The following is a 20,455-nucleotide window of genomic DNA, read 5'->3' as shown; positions in this document are numbered from 1 at the left end:
CATTGCGGCGACTCAACTACTTATTTATCTTTCGAGCTCACAATGTCAACTATCTCCGTCTCTTCGATCACTATCGCCGTTCTCTCCTTGTTTCAACGATTCCTGACAAACCATTATGTCGAAAAAAATGAATAATGAATAGTATACTCTGAATTTGCTGCCATCAGCGACTGTAAGTGACCGAGAGCGACCGACGCCGTGCTAAAGAGACTGAGCGGCACCGTCCGCTCCCATGCCGCTCCAGGGATAGTGGCCATTTGTCAGCTTCGTAGTTAGTTGTGCACCGAGAGGCGCCGAGAGATGGGCGGGTCTATTTCTTTAACGTTAACTCCGTAGTGTCTCATGTTATTGTCTTCGTAAACTATTCTATCGGTCTTCTCGGTCGCTATCGTACTCATCATCAAGCCGAGCGGTTTATTTACCCAAGGCATTACGAAAATAGTTCTACTGTGAAATTGCGGAATGGATTCCGAGGACGCATTGACAGGTTTACCGCCTGACGCTTCAGACGAATCTCCATCAAGTATTCCCCCGTCAACAGCATCCACTCATAATCCAAAACTGAAGGGCCGAGTATGTGCCCCATTGTTTGCCAAATTTACACGAAATCATGTTTACAACAAATCTTTAGGCTTGTGATACTTGTCACAAAAGGAAAGTTAAATGTGACAACGCTAAGCCGTCTTGCTCCGAGTGTGTCAAGTTTCACGCGCAGTGTACATACATAGTGGCAACAACACCAAAGAAAATTACGCGCCGAAGGTGAGCCTGCATTTTTCGTTTTCTCTCCCTGAAAATACTCTTTCAATAATTTTTTCTTTGGCAAATGTGCATCGAAATTCATCTCCTGTGTTGTTTCTTCTCCATCCTAATACATAGCTCCAGGCCGAAGAGGAACGAAACCCTTGAAAAGAGGGTCAATGAGCTTGAGAGTCTTCTGCTTCAGGCTGTTAACAGCCTTGAAGCCACAGCCTCCAACCAGAATCATACAAGTGAGAACGCTTCAGTACAAGAGCTTCCTGCAGTTTACAGTTCGAGACATTCCTCGCCACCCCCAAACTCTACATCAACCACCATCACAAGCGAACCCAATGCTCGATATATCGAAACTCCGTTATTCAATAGAGAGCTTGTGACCTGGATTTCTGGATGTTTCAAGACTGTGTCCGTATCTAGGCCGCCTCATGGCCGTACCAGCCATACCAGATTGAGAAGACGGTCAGATTTCATGGCTCTTATTCGATCCTATTTCAACACCTACAATCGAATCGTCCCGCTCTTCGATGAAGATGACTTCATGAATAAATTTGCCGAACTAGACATGGACCAGATCCGGGCGGATGCGGCATTTTGGACTGCCACAAACGTCATGTGTGCCATTGCTCTCCGCCAACAAAATATGTCATATTTTGCCGACTCTCCCAACAACCCGGACCGCGAAGCGTGGGAATACTTGGACACTGCATTGGACAAAGCTGTGGAACTCACAATTCAGGGTAGCAATGACCTCCTCGCCATTCAGGCGCTGGTGGGAATGGCTATTTTCCTGCAAACCGCGCCAGGTGCCCATGCGTCATCGACACTCCTTGCGGCTGCGAACCGTTTGATCCTTCAAAATGGTCTTCATCTTCAGAAAGATGAACCATTTCCCGGGCAATCTGGATCTGAAAATTTCCGTCTCATGGTTCAGCGAAATCGTGTCTTCTGGATAGCTTTTAATCTGGACCATGATCTTGCCTCCCGGCTTGAAAGGCCACCACTGATACACGAAGATGATATCGGCGCTGATCTTCCTTTATTACATCCAGAGGATGGACTAGGCTGTATATCATCTATTGATAATACTGCAACGGTCAACTTCCTGCGGGCGCGATCTCACCTCGCTCTCATCGAGAATCGTATCCACCGACGACTTATGTCTGCAAGAGGGAAACGTCAAACAACCCTTCAACGAGAGGCAGCAGTCAGTGAACTAGAAGCAGAACTTGACAATTGGAAAGCCTCATATCCAGATTTAGGTGTTACTCTCGATTATCTTGCTACAAATCGAGCTCTGTGGGCGAATTTTGAAGGGGTAGCGTTTCGGACGTTGCGGGCCCTTTCCCTTGCATGCCTTGGTTGCCATACCAATTTGCATGGTTTATCTTACCGGTCTCTACGAGTGCAAGAATGGAGTCGCCCCCGGTTATTGAATACCGCTGATCCAACAGAGATCGACCTCTTGCCATCGATCTCAGACGTATATGGAGATGCTGGACCTCCCAATTGTTGCGTTTCAGTAGCGAGAGCATCTTTGATTCTACTTCATCTTAGCCGAAATACTGATCATGCTTGTACATGGTGAGTCACATTGACCCGAGAAAGCATTACGCATAGGCTTAACTCCATTAACAAATATCTTCCGAGTGTACAGGTATTCACTGCATCATCTTGTTACAGCGTTGATTATCCTCGTTTCTAATGCAGCAAGAAATCCCCTGACTGAAGAATCGATGGCAGATATACAGCTGGTGCTTCCAGTTGTGGAGATGCTCCGTCGATTTGAGGAGGTCTCAATGGACAGTGGAGTAGAGAATTCCAAGAAGGTAGCTGCTCAACTGGTGCATGAGTATGCACGTAGGGCGCTATTTGACCAAGCAGGTTTCGTGGGGATGCAATCCGAACCTTGCAAAATACCTAACAATGTTACACAATAAGAGGCATGATTGATTAAGGCAATTTGTATATAATAAACATACTCGTACTATGAACGTAAATAAAAGGATAGTTCAATAGAGAGGCCTATGGCTTTATTCCCAGCGTCTTGAGTATACGAAAGAATCCTCAGGTATTCAACCTGACTCTATCGGCCCTTCTCCTCGCCTTATGCTACAGAAATCCATACTCAAGCCTCTGGAAACTTGAGGCAGAATGTTGATATCGCTGTTTGTTCCGGCAATGATGAAGACTGTGAGTATACCTCTAACTGGAAGACTCGGGCAACTCTCAGCACTCTATATGCATGTGGCAGTTTATTTGTCTTGATGTTTGTATGTTCGTCTTTGGGATTTGAACTGCTGGGCCTAGGAAATTTTTGCATACCTCGTTACTAAAATTATATGTAACTTGAGGCGTGCAGTCTTTTCGTCTCTTAGTCATTGTGAAGCCAAAGAAGCTATCGATAACATTGAGATGTCATCGAGAGTGCCTTCATCCCAATGATCAATATTGACAAACTTCATCAATCAATAGATAGCATGTAAGCAAGTGCTTACCATATATACACATTTCATACTCCTTCATAGATATGCCAATTTTCTTACTGCTTAAATGGCCAACCACCAAGACTTACAGTTAGCAGGTCATTGTTGATAATTTCGTCTTCTCTCGCCTTGAGCTCATCCACATCCCAATTTACCCACACCATTCTCCCCTTGAGAAATTCGGCCTCGTCACTAACAGCCCAGACACCGAAATCTCCCGAAAGTTCAACTAAGAAACTCAGTTAGCCGCTTGTAGAGCGTACTCCTTTGGCTATGTTACTCGCAGGAGAGAGGGTGTAGCAGTTCACTTACGTGTATCTATGCCCTTTTTCCTACCAACCTTTGCCGACATTTCACTCATCACACGCCCCGGATGGCAGTTTATTATAAACACGTCGGGCCGCTCCGCTTGAATGGCGTCGACCATACGCAGCTGTGCCATTTTCGAGGACAGATATGCGGACATGCCGGGGAAAAACTTTGCATCCAAGTGAGCTTGCCCACTTGACACGTTCAGTATCCTCGGTGATGCAGATGCAACAGATAGATATGACCTGATTACATGAAGGCTGCCCTTGACATTAATCTCAAATGCCTGGTACCATGTGTCAACATCGTCCTTCAGCGCGGAGACTGGCCCATCGAAATAAGCAGCGTTATTGACGAGAATATGCGGTTCCCCGAAAGTGGATTTTACAGTCTCAAAAGCTTGCTGGACTTGGTCTCCGTTGACAATATCTCCCTGAATCAGTAGAACCTCGGTTTGAGGGTTGATGGCGGCAATCTGAGTCTTGTTATCTTGCAAAACTTGAAGTCGCCGTCCGATTAGTGCGAGACGAGATACACCGGCTTTGGCGAATGATTGAGCAATGGCGCCTCCAATGCCACTACCACCACCCGTAATAACAGCTGTTTTGCCAGCCAAGGTGAATTCTGGACGAGTTGGGTCGATTGCTGGGTATGTGTCGTCGTGCCATGTCTTTGTCGGTGAAGGCCAAGGTGCAGCCATGATGAAATGGGCTCTTTTAATTGATGATGAAAGAAAACACCAAGCACTTCTCAGATAATCTGGTATGAGGATGAGAGCTTCATTATACGTCCCTTATATATGGTTTCTGACCAGTGTTTAGTCAACGGATACATAATCTGATGCAAAAGAGCGTCCGGAACTTCGGCACGTTGCCAATTTGCCTATCCAGTAGCATTTACATTAGGAGGTACATTGCATCATATAAGATCTCTGTCTCCACCCAGATTAGTTTCTGAACAATAGTCAATAATCAACGAGACTGCTAGAGCCGTGCTAACTATAGAACATTAAAAAGCATCTTTACACGAGGAATAAAGAATGGATATCTTATATTCCAAAGTAGACAACAAGAGACGGACCCCTTAAGAGCAAACTATCACCCATCCATATTAGAAGATATACAACACATAAGTAAACACAATCGCGAGAAGTGGGAATAATGGAATGCTTAAGGCACCTCAGGTTGTCTGACCTATAAGTTTCTGACCAGGAAATTATATCGCGGGCTGTGATCCTTATAAATCACGGATTAATAAGACGGATTACTCAACGCAGTACCACGTCCAAAGCATACTAGGTAAGCGTGTACAGTACGAGTTTGAGGATGCGCTGGACACTGTCGATTTGCTGTAATGAGAAACATCACATGGTGAGAGCCATAGCATTGATGTTCACTTAAGGCAAAGCCGCACTCTGTTCCTTGCATTTCCTGTTTTTGATGTGAAACTGAATATTTCAGGTCTCAATGATGGCCGCATTTGTTCCGTTATTTGTAATCAGCACTACCTGTTTAGGATACAGACCTTGGTTGAGAAGATTTTGACATAGAGGCGCGGGTGAGTGGCCATGAAAATTCCTCCAAAGACGATTATTGCAGCTTAGCAGGATCTCCATGTCTCCATGTCTCTATTAGCCTTGCAATTGGTGGTGTGTGTGTTTTATAGATAGGTCTCGATCGTTCCATCATTGTGTTAGTGCCGGACAACGCAGATTCGTCGTGCAGATTGGGTCATTTAAGCTCAATATGAGACAATGTATGCTTCAATTAAAGCTCATATATAGAGAAGCTTTATTTGAGAGAGTGGAAAAAATCCGTAAACATTTTTCCTCGTGGGGGTAAGAGAAATTGATTATCATTCACTCGTACAGAACAGATTGACAACAAGTAAGATACAGTAACCACCATATCTCGGCCTCGAAGCTTTGCCACAAGCAACATGGCATACTTTCCAAAGAAAAAAAGTAAGAAAGAAAAATAATAGTTGTTGGAGAGCAGTAAATGTCTGTATTCAGCAAGAACCTTGGCAAGTGTAGGGTGAGGCAACGTGCCTTGCTCATGTATGTACCCTTGTACCTTATCCGATAAGCCACCTTATCGCGGCAAAGCATATCTCCGATCCGATGAGTTTTCCCAGGCACCGCCCTCAACACCATCATACCGAGCTCCAACCTCTAGTAGGCAAGCTCCTCACTGCTGCAACGCGATAGCATTACTCGGCCGATCCATTGCCGCTTTTTCAGCCACCCACTGCCGATAAATAAATTCTCGTCAAACATCCCATATCATGACTGGTCGCGGTGGAGGCGGCGGTCGCCGCGTCTTGCTCCCGCCTATGTAAGGCTTCTTCCAACGGGCGATTGCTGCGGAACTGCCAAAGCTGACTCTGCGTAGCAACATGATTTTCAAGCTCCTCCAGAACGTGAGTACATGATCCAATTGGCCCCCTCATTGATCGCATACGACACTCGCACGATATCGGTGGCCGAGGGCCTGCGTGACGGAACTGCTGCATGACGAGACGGCGCACGCGATTGGAATGTCTCCAAGCAAGTCATTGGCAAAGCGCCAAGCCACTCGAGAGAAATCCGAACAAACTATGAATCGAGGCATTTACTGCCAGGCGAACGTTTGATATTACGACACACAAACCTTAACACCACCTCCACGATGCGACATCGAACCAATGACCTCTCGACGACCAAGGACTATTGCGCACACTTGATGGATTATGTTCTGACTTTTGTTTTATTAGAATGCCACAGTTAGTGTCTGGCTGTACGAGCAGCTGTCCATCCGTATCGAGGGCAAGATTCGGGTCAGTAATGTCTATATCAAATGCTGTCTCGAGTTCCCGGGCTAATGCTGGAAGTAGGGGTTCGACGAGTTTATGAACTTGGTCATCGATGACGCCGTGGAAGTCAAGCAAATCACAAAAACCAACGAGAAGGAGACAAGGAAACCGCTAGGTAAGATCACTCAAGCATTTATCCTCTTGCGCTCTACACGTCCCAAGCCAGCTAACACAGCCACAGGCCAAATCCTGCTGAAAGGCGATAACGTCTCGTTAATCCAGAACCTGTCCAACTAAAGTGCTTTTTTTACATTAATTTTGATACTATGTAACTATGGAGTTGCGTTACTTTGCAAAGGGATACTCTTCTTATGAATCACGCATCAAATCTGGGTAGCAAATACACAATGGGCTCGGCATAATGAAAATTGATTCAACCAAGTAGAAGCCATCAATCTATATCTGATGAAGACCAATGAACGCGATGGTACGTAGGTACGTACATTATTCTGCAATCCATTTGCACTGCGCTGTAGACTTCAAGGTTGAGATATTACCGATGTTGTGCCGACCGCCACCATATATCTCGGCTTTGCTAGATGAGGTGACGATTCTTCCCATTCGCATCTTTCTCTCGCTCGTAGAGACCCAAGTCTAGCCTTCCAGACAGGCATGTGCAACGCGCGCTGAAATGCGCGAGTTTATGGACTATGTCCACAGTGCTTTCTACGAGGCTACCGGGTGGAGGCGTGACAATTCGTATGCAGCGCTGAATGCGACGACAGACGGTGATTTCCCCCTCCATGCCTATTCTGTTATTCATGAGCTCTCAGCTAACGCTACAGCCAAGCTCTGCTGAATTTCAACACTCCTCGAGGTCTTCGACTGACTCTCTCGGCCCTCGCAAGCCCCAATTTCGCCACCTCTTACCAGCTGGGCTCTGTTGGCGTGGTGGATGGCTCCATCTCCTACCTATTCTCCTCCGTTCCTCTTCGAGTTCTCCTGACCCCTCAGTCCGAAAACGTTCCGCTCCCCGATCTTCTTCGATCCTATCGCCCGTTGACGCCCGTTGCTCGACGAGATGTTCCCTCCCTAAGACACCCGGACGATACGGACAAGACCAACGAGTCACTTCTATATGGCAGATTATATCTACCACGGTCACAGTTAGAGGCGCTCCTGGTAAGGCGGATATCTCCCGCCTTGCAGGCGCAATTCAGCGCGGTATCGGGCCAGCACCTCAGAAATGGGGGCACTGCATTGGGATTGCTACAGTACGATGTCGGAAGTTATGCGCTTGAAGGACTTGCTTCCACGGATGGCGGACTACTGGGGTTCAGAGGAGTTTATAATTTTGGAGGCGACTTGAGTAATAAAAAACATGTCCAGCAATCGGCCACATCTACTACAGACAATGGAAACGGACACGGCAGCGGCAATGGGGACAAGGAGAGGATATATGGGCGATTCAGTACCGGTGGGGAGATATACTACGGCACTCTCAACAAATCTGGAGGCATAAGCATAGGCGCGAGATTTGCCACGTTGCCGGATCACAAGGGAACACCGCTTTCTGCTACTCTTACGCTGAATCCCCTCATGGGAAATATTGCAGCTAGCTATGCAGTCATGGCTGGGAAAGACTGTAGCCTCGCGACTCGCATGGAATTCAACATCTTTAGCTACGAAAGCTCTTGGGCCGTCGGTATGGAGCTGTGGAGGAAGCCATTTGCTCGATCCGTGGCAGACGTAGATACTCCCTCGGAGAGTTTCTCTGCAACGAAGACGCCGATTCCGAAGGCATTTCTCACTTCGAAAGCGCCTACCAGTATTGTAGATGGAAAGGAATCTCCAAAGACTGCAACCATCACAACTGCCACACCGCAGCCGGCTTCAACGTCAATGCCAGCTGAACGGAGTTTTAACGCGAAGCTGGAGTGGAGGCTCGATGAACCAGCAAAGCCGACAGAAAAGAAGACTGGACACAAAGTAAACGTGGGCAATAATAATTCCAAGTCAAGAGGTGGCAAGAAGAATTTCTCCAAGACAGGGCAACCTGCGAAGAAGGTAGATAAAGAAGAGGTTGAGAGTGAGGAGAAGGAATATGCTGGGGTCGTGAAAGCGAGACTGGACCAAAACCTTCGGCTTGGAGTGCTGTGGGAAGGACGAGTTAAGTCGCTACTGTTCAGTCTCGGCAGCGGGATTGACCTGAAGATGATGAACAAGCCGTTTCGAACTTTAGGTCTCGAGGTCCAGTTCTCATCCTGATGCGCGCCACCACCATGGCCGCAATCAATTAACAGGGCTCTGCTCTGTGAGACTCAATCAAAATATCTATGATATTCATGTCTACTCAATGTGAAGGAACGTCTCATGCAGATTGATGAAATCCGGTTATTTTCTCAACAACCAGTTCTAAATGCTGGCCTTTATTGAAATCCGCGGCTAGATGATCGTCTGATCGGCGGTTTTCTTGGCGGACATGAGGGGGCTTAACTCCGAACTTCCCGCGGATTCTGATACTTCGGGTTAGTATTTCCCATCACTCTCACGCCTTTCTCCGTCTAACGCTGCTGTCAAAGTAGAACCGCCGGTGTCTATGACCGACCACAGAGGAAAAGCAGAATTCATAACGCATAGCAGACAGTTCCCATAGGCTGCATGGGTCGTCAGTCTCGGAGGCGGCCACCGGCATGCTCTCTTTGCCGGATCCGAAAGCTGCGGTGCAATCGCGGATCTCCCTGCTCCAACTGCTCGATCCGTGGAATCCCTTGCAACGTCGATGGAGCAGCTCCCGTTCAAGGCATTGGGATCCAGGGCGCCAGTGAAGCTGCCTTGACGGGTGGGTCGCAGGAAGCTCTCAACCGGAACCACTTGGCTCCCTCGTTGCTGCTGTCTTCTCAGCTCCAGCTTGTCACAGCAGACGTGCTCGGCATTGAGAATAACTGCTCGAGCCAGAAAGTATTAGTGAGTTTCTTCACGATTTTGATGCCTTGATGAGAGCATGGCTCTTGTTTCAACAAAGGCATGAAGTTCTCGTTACAGATCCGGGATATTAATTGTTACCCACCTCTTGTAGGATTCATTAGCCCCTGCTCCCATCACTTTTCGTACTCGCTCTATCCGTGCCATTACTAGTCCTTCTTTCTTTGTTCTCGATCCTGCAAACTCTCCTCCGTTGACTGAAGATGTTAAAGTCAATAAGTGCATATGCCTGCCTTTGAGAGGAGACGCCCATGTTCTTCTGGACAAGTTTATCAGAGATGTCCTTCATTTTCATTATATATTCCATAAACCTTCCCTGCCCTCTGTGGTAGATCGATTCTATGATGCCGTGGAGCATGGAAGAATTGTTGATATTGGTCAATTGATGATCATGCTGGCGATTTGCTGTAGCAGCACACACACGTGGACTCGATATGATAATAACAAGGGCCTTTTCAACCGCCCAGAAGACGCCAACTCACAGACTGCAGGTTGGCTTACGACAGCCCTCGATGTCATTCATCATGCTCATCTAGCAGCACATGCGTCCATGGCATGTGTACAAGGCATTATTGTTGTCTTCTTCATGATATGCAGTCTGGAGGGCATTTCAGCTCGTGCCCGACTGCTTCACGCCCAAGCAGTCGCAATGGCCCAGGAGATTGGGCTACATTTCATCGATTCTCCAACCAACAATAGTCATTCTGTCAAAATCAAAAGGTCCACTATTCAAGCTGAAATCGGTCGTAGGGTATGGTGGTATCTTACAGACACCGACTGGTGAGCCCTCTTTTATTTGTCGTGTTGGATGGTACTTACAGCATCGCGGCAGGATGCTTTCTAGATTATCAGTTCCTCAGCAAGGGGCATATACAATCTTACCCAGCCAAATGGCAGTACGAAAGCCTTGCAATGCCAATGACGAAGACATCATCGAGGGTCAAGAGATTATTGACCGTCCACCAGAAGAGGCCACATCTGTGTCGTATCTTCTTCAACGAACTCGCCTTGCCGAACTCTTCTATAGCCTCGGTGGCCACGATAAGCCCATGAATTGGAACCCAGAAGAGGCAGACTATGGGAAAATCATGGAGGCAGATATGAAGCTGCGACAGTTTATGCGAGAATTGCCGTCATTCTTCCGCCTTGAAAAAAGCGGGAGCCTTTCCAAGCTGCCACCGTCGGATATCCGGCGCTCATCTGACATTACGATTCAGCGATATATGCTCAACATGATATTTTACGGTCAAATCTGCAAATTGCACTTGCCATATCTTGCCCAAGGGACAATAAACCCCGGCTTTGCATATTCGCATGACTCTTGCTTGAAAGCGGCGCAGCGCATCATCTACATCGAGCACAGAATGAGAGCTGAAAACTCGACATTCGTCCTATTTCGCCAGCGTATGAACGTCAAGTTCCGGAGCATCTTCATTGCTTGCGTTGTGTTTGTGCTGGATGGGTGCTTAGCCAACAATCCCGAAGGCAGTACAACAGGGGGAGATGCGACAATGACTGACGCATGGAGGATTTTATACGAAGCAAAAGGACAGTCACCATTGGCATCTGAATTGTTACATCTATCAGTTCAGATATTGCGAAAGTACAGAGCATCACATCCGGCACTGGAAGCTTTGAAAAAGGAGAATTGCAGGAGAGACCCTACGATTCTAAGTCAAAACGGCCCCGTGGATGTAGCAACAACGGAGAGCAGCAACATGGCGATCGATCGGGAGCCCAGGAGGGTAGATATTGACCCAGACACCATTGATCTGGATAAATTGTGGGAGACACTCCAAGGTCGTGGAAGGGATTGGAATAACCTCTTCTGGAGTCTAGGCCCTCCTCTGATATAGCCAACGGCTGGAACAGCCTCGTTGGGAGAAACTTGCCACATTGGCTGGCCAATCCCTCTTACAAAATGTGTTGACGATATTGATGACTGCACTACAGCAAATGAACAAACAAACCACGGGCAACCAAAGGGAGGAATGTATTGTCAGTGATTAGCCAATATTTCTTTCTCTATAATTCGATTCTAATCGATGAGCGAACTTTTGGCTATTACAGCTCGGACAACAATGCTCCAATAAAGCAGATCCAAGCCGGCACATCAGTCGTCAGCGTTCTCACTGTATGCAACTGGATCCAGCCAGCCATTTCGCCTTGTGCCAATTCCGGGTTGGAAAGAATCCGGTCCATAATCGCGAGCACCTGCTTTACTATGAGCCACCTTTACGGAAGAACATGTTGCCAAAATTCCTGTAACTTACAGAGTTTCCAAAACCGAAATGAATGAGCGTGAATACGAGACCAGCAATCGCCCATCGCGAGGCTGCCTTTGCTTTAGCCTGACCCTCTGCTAACCCCGACGTATCCCGAACAAGGGCTGATCGGATTCCAGAAGCAATCGTTACTGCGCTGAGAGATGTGATTCCGATGAAACCAGGCTTGAAAAAGTCCTTGAACCATACTGCCACCGCGGGTCCTGGGTATGCTGCGTTTGTAAATGGGATCACTGTGATCCAAGCACCAAGCGCCATGCCGACATTGAGAGAAGTCGATATAACCGGAATCAGCGACCTCGGGGTCGAACGACTCGTGGATGGTGTCTTTGCCGTGCTGGATGTCATTTTACCAGAGAGAAGAGAAGTGTCTGACGGTGTTGTTGTTAGTGCTGATTTGTACGAGAGGCGATTTGGAGAGCTGAGGGAGTAGCTTATTTATAGTCTTGAAGAAGTGGGAACGGCGGATAGAATACGTTTTAGTGGTATCTTACATATGCATGATTACGGAGCTATTGACTCTTTTGAGGCTGACAGACGATTCCCGCAAAAAGATGTAATTCTCGACTGCGACACGTGGACAGTATGTAACCTGTACTTGAGCCGCTTATTCCGCACTCATGCATTTGAATGAGGGGGGCGTTATGTGACTGAGCGGGCTATTCTGTGAAAAGCAATGCTCATCGATTCATCATCTTGCATATCACTATTCCCGCCTGGATAAAATTGAAAACGTGGCAATTGATTCACTCGTCCAACATAGACGTCGTTTCCCATAAATTGCCTAGAGAATACTCTGTCACCAAGAAGTAATGTATGTTGCAAATGATTACAAAACAGAGAACAAGACAATCGCTCAAAACTCGATATATGTACATCGTAACAAGATCCATCTGTCTTTCCTGGCGCAATGCAATACATGTTGCGGAAACCTAGTACACTGCGAGCTACGCGGTTCAAGGAAGAAGACGTAGATTTCGACTCTATTGACGCCTAGAACACGTTTATTCCGGGTGAATTGGGGAAGACAGGCATTTATTGTAGTTCTCATATTGAAGAGTCGGAATAAGATATTATCACGACGGAGAGCGATGGGCGATGATCCAAGTTGTCTTCCCCTTGGGCCACCGCTTAAGAGGAAACTAATAGCCACAATCATGTAACACTTCAATCTCTAGGAGTAGTTGAAAGATATACATCAAAGAGCAATTGGATAAAGTGATTGATAGACACTTACTGTCGAGCAATAGCTCACAAAAAAGGCATGTTAGCGAATTCTCACGTATCATCAATTTCTCTAACTGAGCAGACCAGAACGGTGTGGTGGCAGATCTGGAGGGTTGCATCCTTAATGTCGCCGTCTCTCAAGTTACTGAACATGATTCACACCACATTTATGTTAGTCTATTACACTTACACAATACCAGTGCCATGCGTTGTGGTTCAGTGACAGACTAGAAAGAGGCAATATAGTCCAGTGAACCTGGAAACTAATATTGGACTTCATGAGGCAACATACGAGGTTTTTGGTATGGTGTAGTGTTCAAATAAACATAAACGAATTATCAATTAGTTTTGCAAACAATCAACGAAGTTGCAAACAGCGGCAATGGATAATGGCTATTGGGTAGCATGTGTTTCACGGATATTAGATTGGCCGCATAGCCTACTGAGACAGACAACACACCCTAGAGAAATGATTCCATATGTTACTCATCGTATCATTAGGCAGAAGCACGCCAATGCATCTTGGCTTTGTGGAGAAAACGCCGTTGCAACACAAACCCATGATCAGCGCAACTGTGCCGAGTGCTTACGAATAGCCTACACTATTTCCCCCGCTCCTGGTAGCCAATTCAGCAAGAAGTTGAGGCTAGTCTACATATATAATAGACTGAGATGGAAGGCTGTATAAATACAGCAATGCGCCCTCTGACCAAACTGTTTCCGCTTCAATATCAGAATACAAACATCACAAGATTCCGCCGCCCATGCTGAACGATGGCTAGTCAAGATACACTTCGGCAACCCCTCACTCTTACGGATGAAGATCTCAATCTTACATTCCATGCGACTTACACTGATACCGTCAATCCATTCAAAGTTTCCGTAAAACAGGCCTTTGTGGAACAAACCAGACTCAAAGCTTCATTGACTCGCTTCATCGATACAGAATTTCAGCCTCCCAACGACCAACCCGAGTATACCGATGGACCTCCAACTCACGCGGCCAAGACAATTGCTTCTCACTGGGCAAATGTATATGATTGGCGAGCTGTCGAGAATGATATTAACATTCAACTGACACAGTTTACGACAATTGTCCATACACCTCATACGACATATAAAGAGCCCATTCCGCTTCACTTCGTGCATCATCGCTCCCCTCGTCCCGATGCTATACCGCTTCTCTTTGTCCATGGCTGGCCCGGCTCATTCCTCGAAGTTGCCGAAATAATTCATCTACTCACACATCCACCTGATGACTCTGTTCCAGCTTTCCATGTAGTGGCACCGTCTATTCCTGGATATGGCTTCTCACCATCTCCGCGCGCACCTGGATTCGGATATCGCCAAGCTGGCGCTGCGTTCAACACCCTGATGCAGCAGCATCTCGGATACACACGCTATGTGGCACAAGGTGGAGATGCTGGAGACTTCATTATTAGATATGCGGCAGTGGATTTCCCCGACGCTGTTGTGTCCTTGCACTCCAACTTTTGGGTCGTTCCACCAACCGACGAGGATCTTAAGAAGCTGAAGGAAGGAAATTCCACATCTGAGGAGGTTGAAATCATTAGACGATTAGGCGGTTTCTCTAGCAAAAGATGGGCCTATGGACAGCTTCATCAAACACGGCCGTTAAGACTAGCCCATGCAATGACCGACTCACCAGTGGGATTGGCCATGTGGATATACGATGTATTGGTTTCATGTGTTGAAGAGGAAAATGTCGCCAAGATCTGGACGCCGGATCGAGTCATTACATGGACCATGATGCACTGGATTCCCGGCCCCTATGCTGCGTTTTCACTTTACAAGCACGGTGCAGCCGATGGCGCCATATCTATGTCTGGAGTTGAAAACCTTCCATACGTAAAGCAGCCTGTGGCTATCAGCCAGTTTCCAAATGATATCTGGTATCGTACTCCGTTGGAGTGGGCAAAGAGAAATGGTAATGTAAAGTGGAGTGCTGTACACGAAAAAGGAGGGCATTTTCCTGCATTAGAGACACCAGAAGTGCTGGCCGGAGATGTACGGCAGTTCTTTGGTAATGTAGAGGAGAGTGGAACAAAAGTATTTAAGTAAAAGGATACGTCGGAATAAGCGAATACTAGACAAATAGAGAGCAAAATAGACCAGTGATAAGACTAGCTACGTGGACTCTACATCTCCAAAGTTTTATATAGGTAGAAAAGGAGCTAATGAGTCAGGCTATATGTACTTTGAAACTTACCAAGACTCTCTGAAGATATATGTTGTTTATTCTCTTTGTCACAGCAAGCTATTGTGTTGGACTTTACCTGTGGCGGCGTCCAAGACATGAATGACCCCGTGGTACGATGTCAATGCAACGAGCTTCCCATCGGGAGAGACAATGAATGAGGTTGTTTGACCAAACATTTTGCGCTGCTATCAATAAGCGTCTGTTGGATCTCACCCGTAGTAGCGTCCCATTTCCTCATGGTCTTGTCAAACGATCCCGACACGAAGAGCAGCCCATCGGTCGAGAAAACGACTGATTTGACCGAATATTGATGGGCCTCTAGCGTTCGAACTTATGGACTCGAGCGCTTATTTACGGTCGATCTTGTGATAACACATTGTGGCTCCTTCTTTTTAGATGGTCCGCGTTAAACAGGGATTCTGACTGAAGAGAAGCGCTGATTCATATGTTTGTAATAGCGTATTCTCGATTCCGAGTTCGTTGTAAAGACGAAATTGATGCGCGTCTAGTGTTAAGAATAACAACCTGGATTCGCCGGAAATAGTCTGTCGTATGTTGGAGAATACCTGATTAAATTGTTGAAGTACAATATTCACCATCGGGAGCCGTCCCATCTTTGCAACCGCGAATTCTACGTCGGATGTGGCTCTACACCAACTTGGAGCCTTAATCCATGAAAGCAGATGACTTTTTAGGAATTCATGGACTCGGCAGTCATTAACCAGTTCATCTCGACGCTCTGCGTCCCAAATGTGGTCAACCCAGTGGACACAAGGGTACCGTATGGAGGACAACGGATATGGTAATGGCTGCTCGAGATCAATGACTAAGAATCCGGGATGGTACAGACCATATATGTCACATCTTAGTTTGCGCAATGCGAATAGCGACCATAAGAATATATCGTGGTGAGCCTCTGAATCGCCAGAGGGGAAGAATGCTGTGGTTTCCCTTTTCGCACAAGTGGTCCTTCGTAGACTGATGTACAAAGTAGATGACCCCATCTCGAAGAGTCAGGAGGGGGCCACATGACTCAACAAAATCTGAAAAATTATGCGGTTTGACATTTCCCAATGCCTTCCCGAGGGAAGGTAATTCCTCTACGGCATTTGGCTAATACACAGCCGACACGATGGCGAGGATGCGTCTACAGATGTCTGCACTTTTGGAACTGTCGATTCGCCCCATCATGCGCCAATGAAGTGGATCAAGCTCTGGTGGAAATGACTCCAACAGCGTCTATCATTGGTTATATATCACCAGATCAAGACATATGATAACTAATCATACAAGAAACAATCCATATACGCCATAAGAGATCCAAAAAAAATGTTAAAAAAGACAAAAAACATACAACAGCCGGTGTTCGCTGATGGTCACCCACTCAACTACTAATCTGCCGGTTAGAGGCTTGTCTATGGGGGAGCAGACGGGACCCCGAATTTTCCTCTACCTATGGTCGTATGTGACATAGAGAGGGCAAGTTTAAGTATATAAGTTCAATTGACCAATATTGTAAATTCCCCTGAGTCCCTCGTGAGATCTTCTCGAGCTCTTGACAAACCAAGGCCACTTGGAGCAACATATCGTTCACATTAGAGTAAAAGTGGTCTTGAATGGCAGACAGCGTTTGGCTATCGCAAATCTTCAACTCTGCTGGTTGATCTACTCGATACTGGATTGTACGTGTTGACGGCAGCGGAGACAAATTCATTGTCCAGCTCTAGACAAAGTTTGGCTTTCCCTGCGGCAGATCTCAGCTGCTCATTGACCTCATGCCAATTTCGACTAGAGTCTATCCACTTAACACAGGACGCTGTCAGCCGTTGATGGCATCGATAAAAGGTGTCAACAAACTAGGCGAAACAACAAGTCAGACCACGCTTGGAATCACAAAGAAAACGGAATCTATCTCTAGTATTATTTCTCTTCCATCGAATGTCCTCAAGGGACTCGCAAATGTCTAACTTGCGCGAGCCTTCGATAATAATCTCAAGCTGTATCAGACGCAATCAGCCAACATACAGCTCCGGAACTGGCTGTCACGGTAAGGTTGAGCGATGGGATTCGCTTCTCGGCAACACAGCGCGGCTTCTTCCAGAGACGAGGATTCACAGAAACGTCGACCGGTTTTACTCGTCAACATGGGTTTTGAAGAGATTGAAACTCTTGAAGATATGCTTAATAAACTGTCCTTCATCCTGAGAAGAGCCCGAGAGGAATCGGAGAAGTGGAACCTCCAGAAGGCAAAACCGAGTGCCAGCTGGCCAGCGAGGACAACAATCTCCCTCCTTCGCGTTTCAAGCGTCTGGATATAACAATGCGAAAGGTTCTGAGAAGAGATACCAGAAAGTTGCCACCCAAGTAGAAAGTAGAAAGTGGGCGCTCAAAAAAAAGCAGCAGTCTGAGTCTGTTGCGGCACAGCTGATAGACTCCTCGGCCGTTTGAGGGATTCGTCGTACCCTAGAGCAAGCTGGATCAACCATCACTGGAGAGTTCCAAAGCCCTTGAGGAGAGTCTGAAGACACTCTTGGAGCTGTTGGATATTGGAACCATTATTACCGCTGGCAAGGGCCTCCAAGCCGTCTTACGCTGACTGCAAAAGGGCACTATCATCTACAATACTCTTCCCAAATCCTAGAGAAAACATGTTTGCTCTGTATTACCTGCGCTGTCTATACACAAAATAACTCAACGAGCAGACCTTCTGAAGACAATTTCGTTCTTCATTCAACTTTAAGTCTTGACTCGGACTTCTCAAACAGTAGTCAGAACATGCGGCCGAGTGCCGCAACACAGCCGCAGAGAACAATGCCTCTCCTCGAGGTTATCGCATTCTAGAAAAGCCCATCAGACAACCGTCACCGTCACCCTCTCGCACTTCTCCCACCAGAGCGGCCTCTCATACGTCTCTGCTTTGGCCAGTCCTATCCGCTGATAACACCCAACCCTGTCCGAACTCTCAACCAGCACCATCATCCGACACTTTATCGACTGGGGACACCTGGTTATATAATTCGGGCAGCAGTTTGGATAGTTGCTGTGCCTGGTCGCGTATGGTTTGTCGCCAAGGACCAAGCAGAGCACAGAGGTACGGTTTTGGTTCCAGTCTCCGGACCCGCCATCGCTGATAAACTCGACATCAGGAATGGCGTTGCCCTCGCTGTCAAAGAGTTCCCGTCTGTTTGACTCGACCGCATCGAGCCACAGCTTGTTCAGGTGTCCGCGGATCACCAACTCGCCGCCAGTAACTGCCCCAAAGGGATTTCTGTCCGACACGGGCGTGGTCTTGCACGATATGACCTCGGCTCGGGCATAATCGGTGTTGCCGCCGTCGTACTGAAGCTCACCTTTCATGGTGGCCCACGACCACGACGGTGCCCCTGACTTTGTGGCGTTGGGATTGGAAAGCCAATTCTCCCACATGAGATCGTGCACCAGGAAGCGTCCCCAGAGCCCGGCGTAGTATTCAGTCTTGAAATGGGCAGCAAAGGCCTGGGCGATGGCCGAGATGGCGGGCAGTCGGTCGCTTTCTTCGGTGAGCTGCCTCGTCGTGTACTTGTTCAAGATGAAGTGCCAGGTTGAGTAAGTGCTTCCACGGCTGTTGAACTCCTCCCCAACCCGCGGAGTTTCCGGGATGGCCATCTCGTCGAGCTCCTTGAGACGAGTAAACGAGTAGCCGCAGAGCGAGGACCAAGCATCCCAGGGGCCATAGTCCCCACGGCGTCTTTCACGAGCATCTCGAGAGGTAGCGTGAAAATCGGGCTGGTAGCCGTTCTGACATTTCCAGACCATGTGCATGTTGGTGAAGATGAGAAGCCGGGGCGTGAGCAGAGCCTCCTGGAGAGTCCAGCCCCGGGTGTTGATGGGCTGCTGGTGCGCAGCAACGCTGGCGAATGATGACGAGCTATCCGCAATGAGAACCGAGCCCATTGTCTCCTTCTCTACCCGGAGGGGGTGATAGAAGGCTCCAATGCTGGGGTCGTGATAATTGGTCTGGAGGAATCCCTCGGTAGCGGCCGAGGCACTCGCCACCGAGATGGTGAACTGTGTCTTTTGGTAGATGCTCATCATCTTGGCCATCTCGGTCTGCTTATCCTCGTCGCTGTCCTGGATGATGCAAAACGCATCGATCCAGATGTACCTCAGGCCCATGCTCCGCGTGACGTGAAATGCGTCCTTGATCGTCTGGGGCAGCTGGTCGTACGGGAGTTCCTTTTGGTATCGGTCATACCGTTCACAAAGCGTCTTGAGTGCTTGGTCTCCTCCCCAGCAATAACTAAGGGCGCAATAGTGTCCTTTCTGCCCGCTGGTCTCACATAGACGTGCAGAATCGGGTTCACCCAGACGAGACACCTCAATGAGTCTTGTGGGCAAATCGGCCGGCGTATGTGCTGGACACTCGTGGTGGTTGGTGAGGCACTCGTTCATCCACCCGCGTGCCTCGTCAAAGCTCTCGGGAGACCCAAGCTCTTGGAGCAGCGCTTGTGAATGGACGACGGACGCCGCTGGATCATCTGAGGAAACTTGAATAAATATAAACTCGCTGTAGTTAGGATATTGGCCTCCACTTACTCGGGGTGGCGTACATGCTCCATGACAGGTCGCCACCACTCCATTCAATCCCACTCCGGCTCCAAATATACAAAACGTTGTCGACCCAGTTGTAGCGGATGCTCAGCTCTAGCTCTTCGTCAAGCGACGGATACCAAACTGGGCGCTGCTCGTCTAAGAAGAGCTCCGTTCTATCCTCTGAATTGTTCGAGCTGCCTGAATCTTCTTCGTGCTGCTGATACTTGCGATCACGAGAAGCAACGGCCTTGCAAAAGACGCAACCGAAGACAGCGGCATGCTCGAGCTCACGCCGACTCCGGCAGTACTGATATCCGCCGCGCTCGTACCACATGTGATAGCGTGTGCTGTTGAGATCAGACCTGGTTTCATCGCGGTAGTCGGTAAAGAGCCGGGAACACGGATCGCAAAGCTTGAGGCGCGGGAAATCCTGGGCCGTCTTCATCTTGGACGGCTTCCACCCTAATATTAATTAGTACTTGGAGTATTAATGGATGTGCTTCCGATATGCCTCGCTCAATGATTCAGGAAAAACACTGCAGAGAAGCAAATATCAAGATTCAATAACTGTGTATATATATAAATGGATAGTGGAAGATGGAAGTTGCCCTGCAGATCAAATCAATCTTTGCAAGCTGAGCCATGCGCTGGTGTGGTTCGCGATGACATTGAGAAAGATCGAGGCCGAATAATACGGCGCGGGGCGAGCCGCATTTATAGCGCCAAAGTGGGAAGAGCCTCATTCAAGCGCAATACTTTCTGCACTGATACACTAAATCAAGGCCTCGTCTTACACCTTCATATCAGCAGTCGGGATACAC

At 47.7% G+C, this 20,455-nt stretch overlaps 8 protein-coding genes across 8 annotated transcripts; 5 read left to right on the top strand and 3 right to left on the bottom strand.

The window, feature by feature from the left end:
* The first annotated feature begins 330 nt into the window (after positions 1 to 330).
* Positions 331 to 2,780, top strand: V8C40DRAFT_247486 (Zn(II)2Cys6 transcription factor). The gene is made up of 4 exons (XM_083216340.1): positions 331 to 573; positions 632 to 762; positions 886 to 2,340; positions 2,414 to 2,780. Exons 1-4 carry the CDS (start codon positions 463 to 465, stop codon positions 2,694 to 2,696), a joined length of 1,980 nt encoding a protein of 659 aa, XP_083071874.1. The 5' UTR covers positions 331 to 462; the 3' UTR covers positions 2,697 to 2,780.
* Positions 2,781 to 3,298: 518 nt separating this feature from the next.
* V8C40DRAFT_279936 (SDR family oxidoreductase) lies at positions 3,299 to 4,251 on the bottom strand (the record flags this gene model as incomplete). Its single annotated transcript, XM_083221316.1, has 2 exons — positions 3,299 to 3,471; positions 3,555 to 4,251. 2 exons carry the CDS (start codon positions 4,249 to 4,251, stop codon positions 3,299 to 3,301), a joined length of 870 nt encoding a protein of 289 aa, XP_083071873.1.
* A 1,458-nt stretch (positions 4,252 to 5,709) lies between these two features.
* On the top strand, positions 5,710 to 6,825 carry V8C40DRAFT_247481 (mRNA splicing protein SME1). The gene is made up of 5 exons (XM_083216339.1): positions 5,710 to 5,887; positions 5,945 to 5,972; positions 6,306 to 6,368; positions 6,426 to 6,519; positions 6,586 to 6,825. Exons 1-5 carry the CDS (start codon positions 5,838 to 5,840, stop codon positions 6,639 to 6,641), a joined length of 291 nt encoding a protein of 96 aa, XP_083071872.1. The 5' UTR covers positions 5,710 to 5,837; the 3' UTR covers positions 6,642 to 6,825.
* Positions 6,826 to 7,035: 210 nt separating this feature from the next.
* On the top strand, positions 7,036 to 8,612 carry V8C40DRAFT_275312 (mitochondrial distribution and morphology protein 10; the record flags this gene model as incomplete). The annotated part of the gene is made up of 2 exons (XM_083220691.1): positions 7,036 to 7,132; positions 7,195 to 8,612. The coding sequence occupies 2 exons, from the start codon at positions 7,036 to 7,038 to the stop codon at positions 8,610 to 8,612; spliced, it is 1,515 nt and encodes a 504-aa protein (XP_083071871.1).
* Positions 8,613 to 8,782: 170 nt separating this feature from the next.
* Positions 8,783 to 11,368, top strand: V8C40DRAFT_31935 (uncharacterized protein). The gene is made up of 4 exons (XM_083222829.1): positions 8,783 to 8,872; positions 8,927 to 9,311; positions 9,424 to 10,109; positions 10,162 to 11,368. Exons 2-4 carry the CDS (start codon positions 9,006 to 9,008, stop codon positions 11,183 to 11,185), a joined length of 2,016 nt encoding a protein of 671 aa, XP_083071870.1. The 5' UTR covers positions 8,783 to 8,872; positions 8,927 to 9,005; the 3' UTR covers positions 11,186 to 11,368.
* V8C40DRAFT_247477 (uncharacterized protein) lies at positions 11,213 to 12,004 on the bottom strand. The gene is made up of 2 exons (XM_083216338.1): positions 11,603 to 12,004; positions 11,213 to 11,543 (listed from the first exon to the last, which is right to left on the bottom strand). Exons 1-2 carry the CDS (start codon positions 11,960 to 11,962, stop codon positions 11,394 to 11,396), a joined length of 510 nt encoding a protein of 169 aa, XP_083071869.1. The 5' UTR covers positions 11,963 to 12,004; the 3' UTR covers positions 11,213 to 11,393.
* Positions 12,005 to 13,002: 998 nt separating this feature from the next.
* Positions 13,003 to 14,980, top strand: V8C40DRAFT_31878 (epoxide hydrolase family protein). The gene has a single exon (XM_083222828.1). It carries the CDS (start codon positions 13,616 to 13,618, stop codon positions 14,921 to 14,923), a length of 1,308 nt encoding a protein of 435 aa, XP_083071868.1. The 5' UTR covers positions 13,003 to 13,615; the 3' UTR covers positions 14,924 to 14,980.
* A 2,719-nt stretch (positions 14,981 to 17,699) lies between these two features.
* On the bottom strand, positions 17,700 to 20,327 carry V8C40DRAFT_247468 (HET domain-containing protein). Its single transcript, XM_083216336.1, has 2 exons — positions 19,638 to 20,327; positions 17,700 to 19,579 (listed from the first exon to the last, which is right to left on the bottom strand). Exons 1-2 carry the CDS (start codon positions 20,077 to 20,079, stop codon positions 17,913 to 17,915), a joined length of 2,109 nt encoding a protein of 702 aa, XP_083071867.1. The 5' UTR covers positions 20,080 to 20,327; the 3' UTR covers positions 17,700 to 17,912.
* Positions 20,328 to 20,455: the final 128 nt, after the last annotated feature.

The sequence above is a fragment of the Trichoderma camerunense genome (assembly GCF_050948025.1).
Source record: "Trichoderma camerunense strain CBS 138272 chromosome Unknown V8C40scaffold_11, whole genome shotgun sequence".
In the NCBI taxonomy this organism is placed as follows: domain Eukaryota; kingdom Fungi; phylum Ascomycota; class Sordariomycetes; order Hypocreales; family Hypocreaceae; genus Trichoderma; species Trichoderma camerunense.
This window is presented reverse-complemented; position numbering and strand designations above follow the sequence as displayed.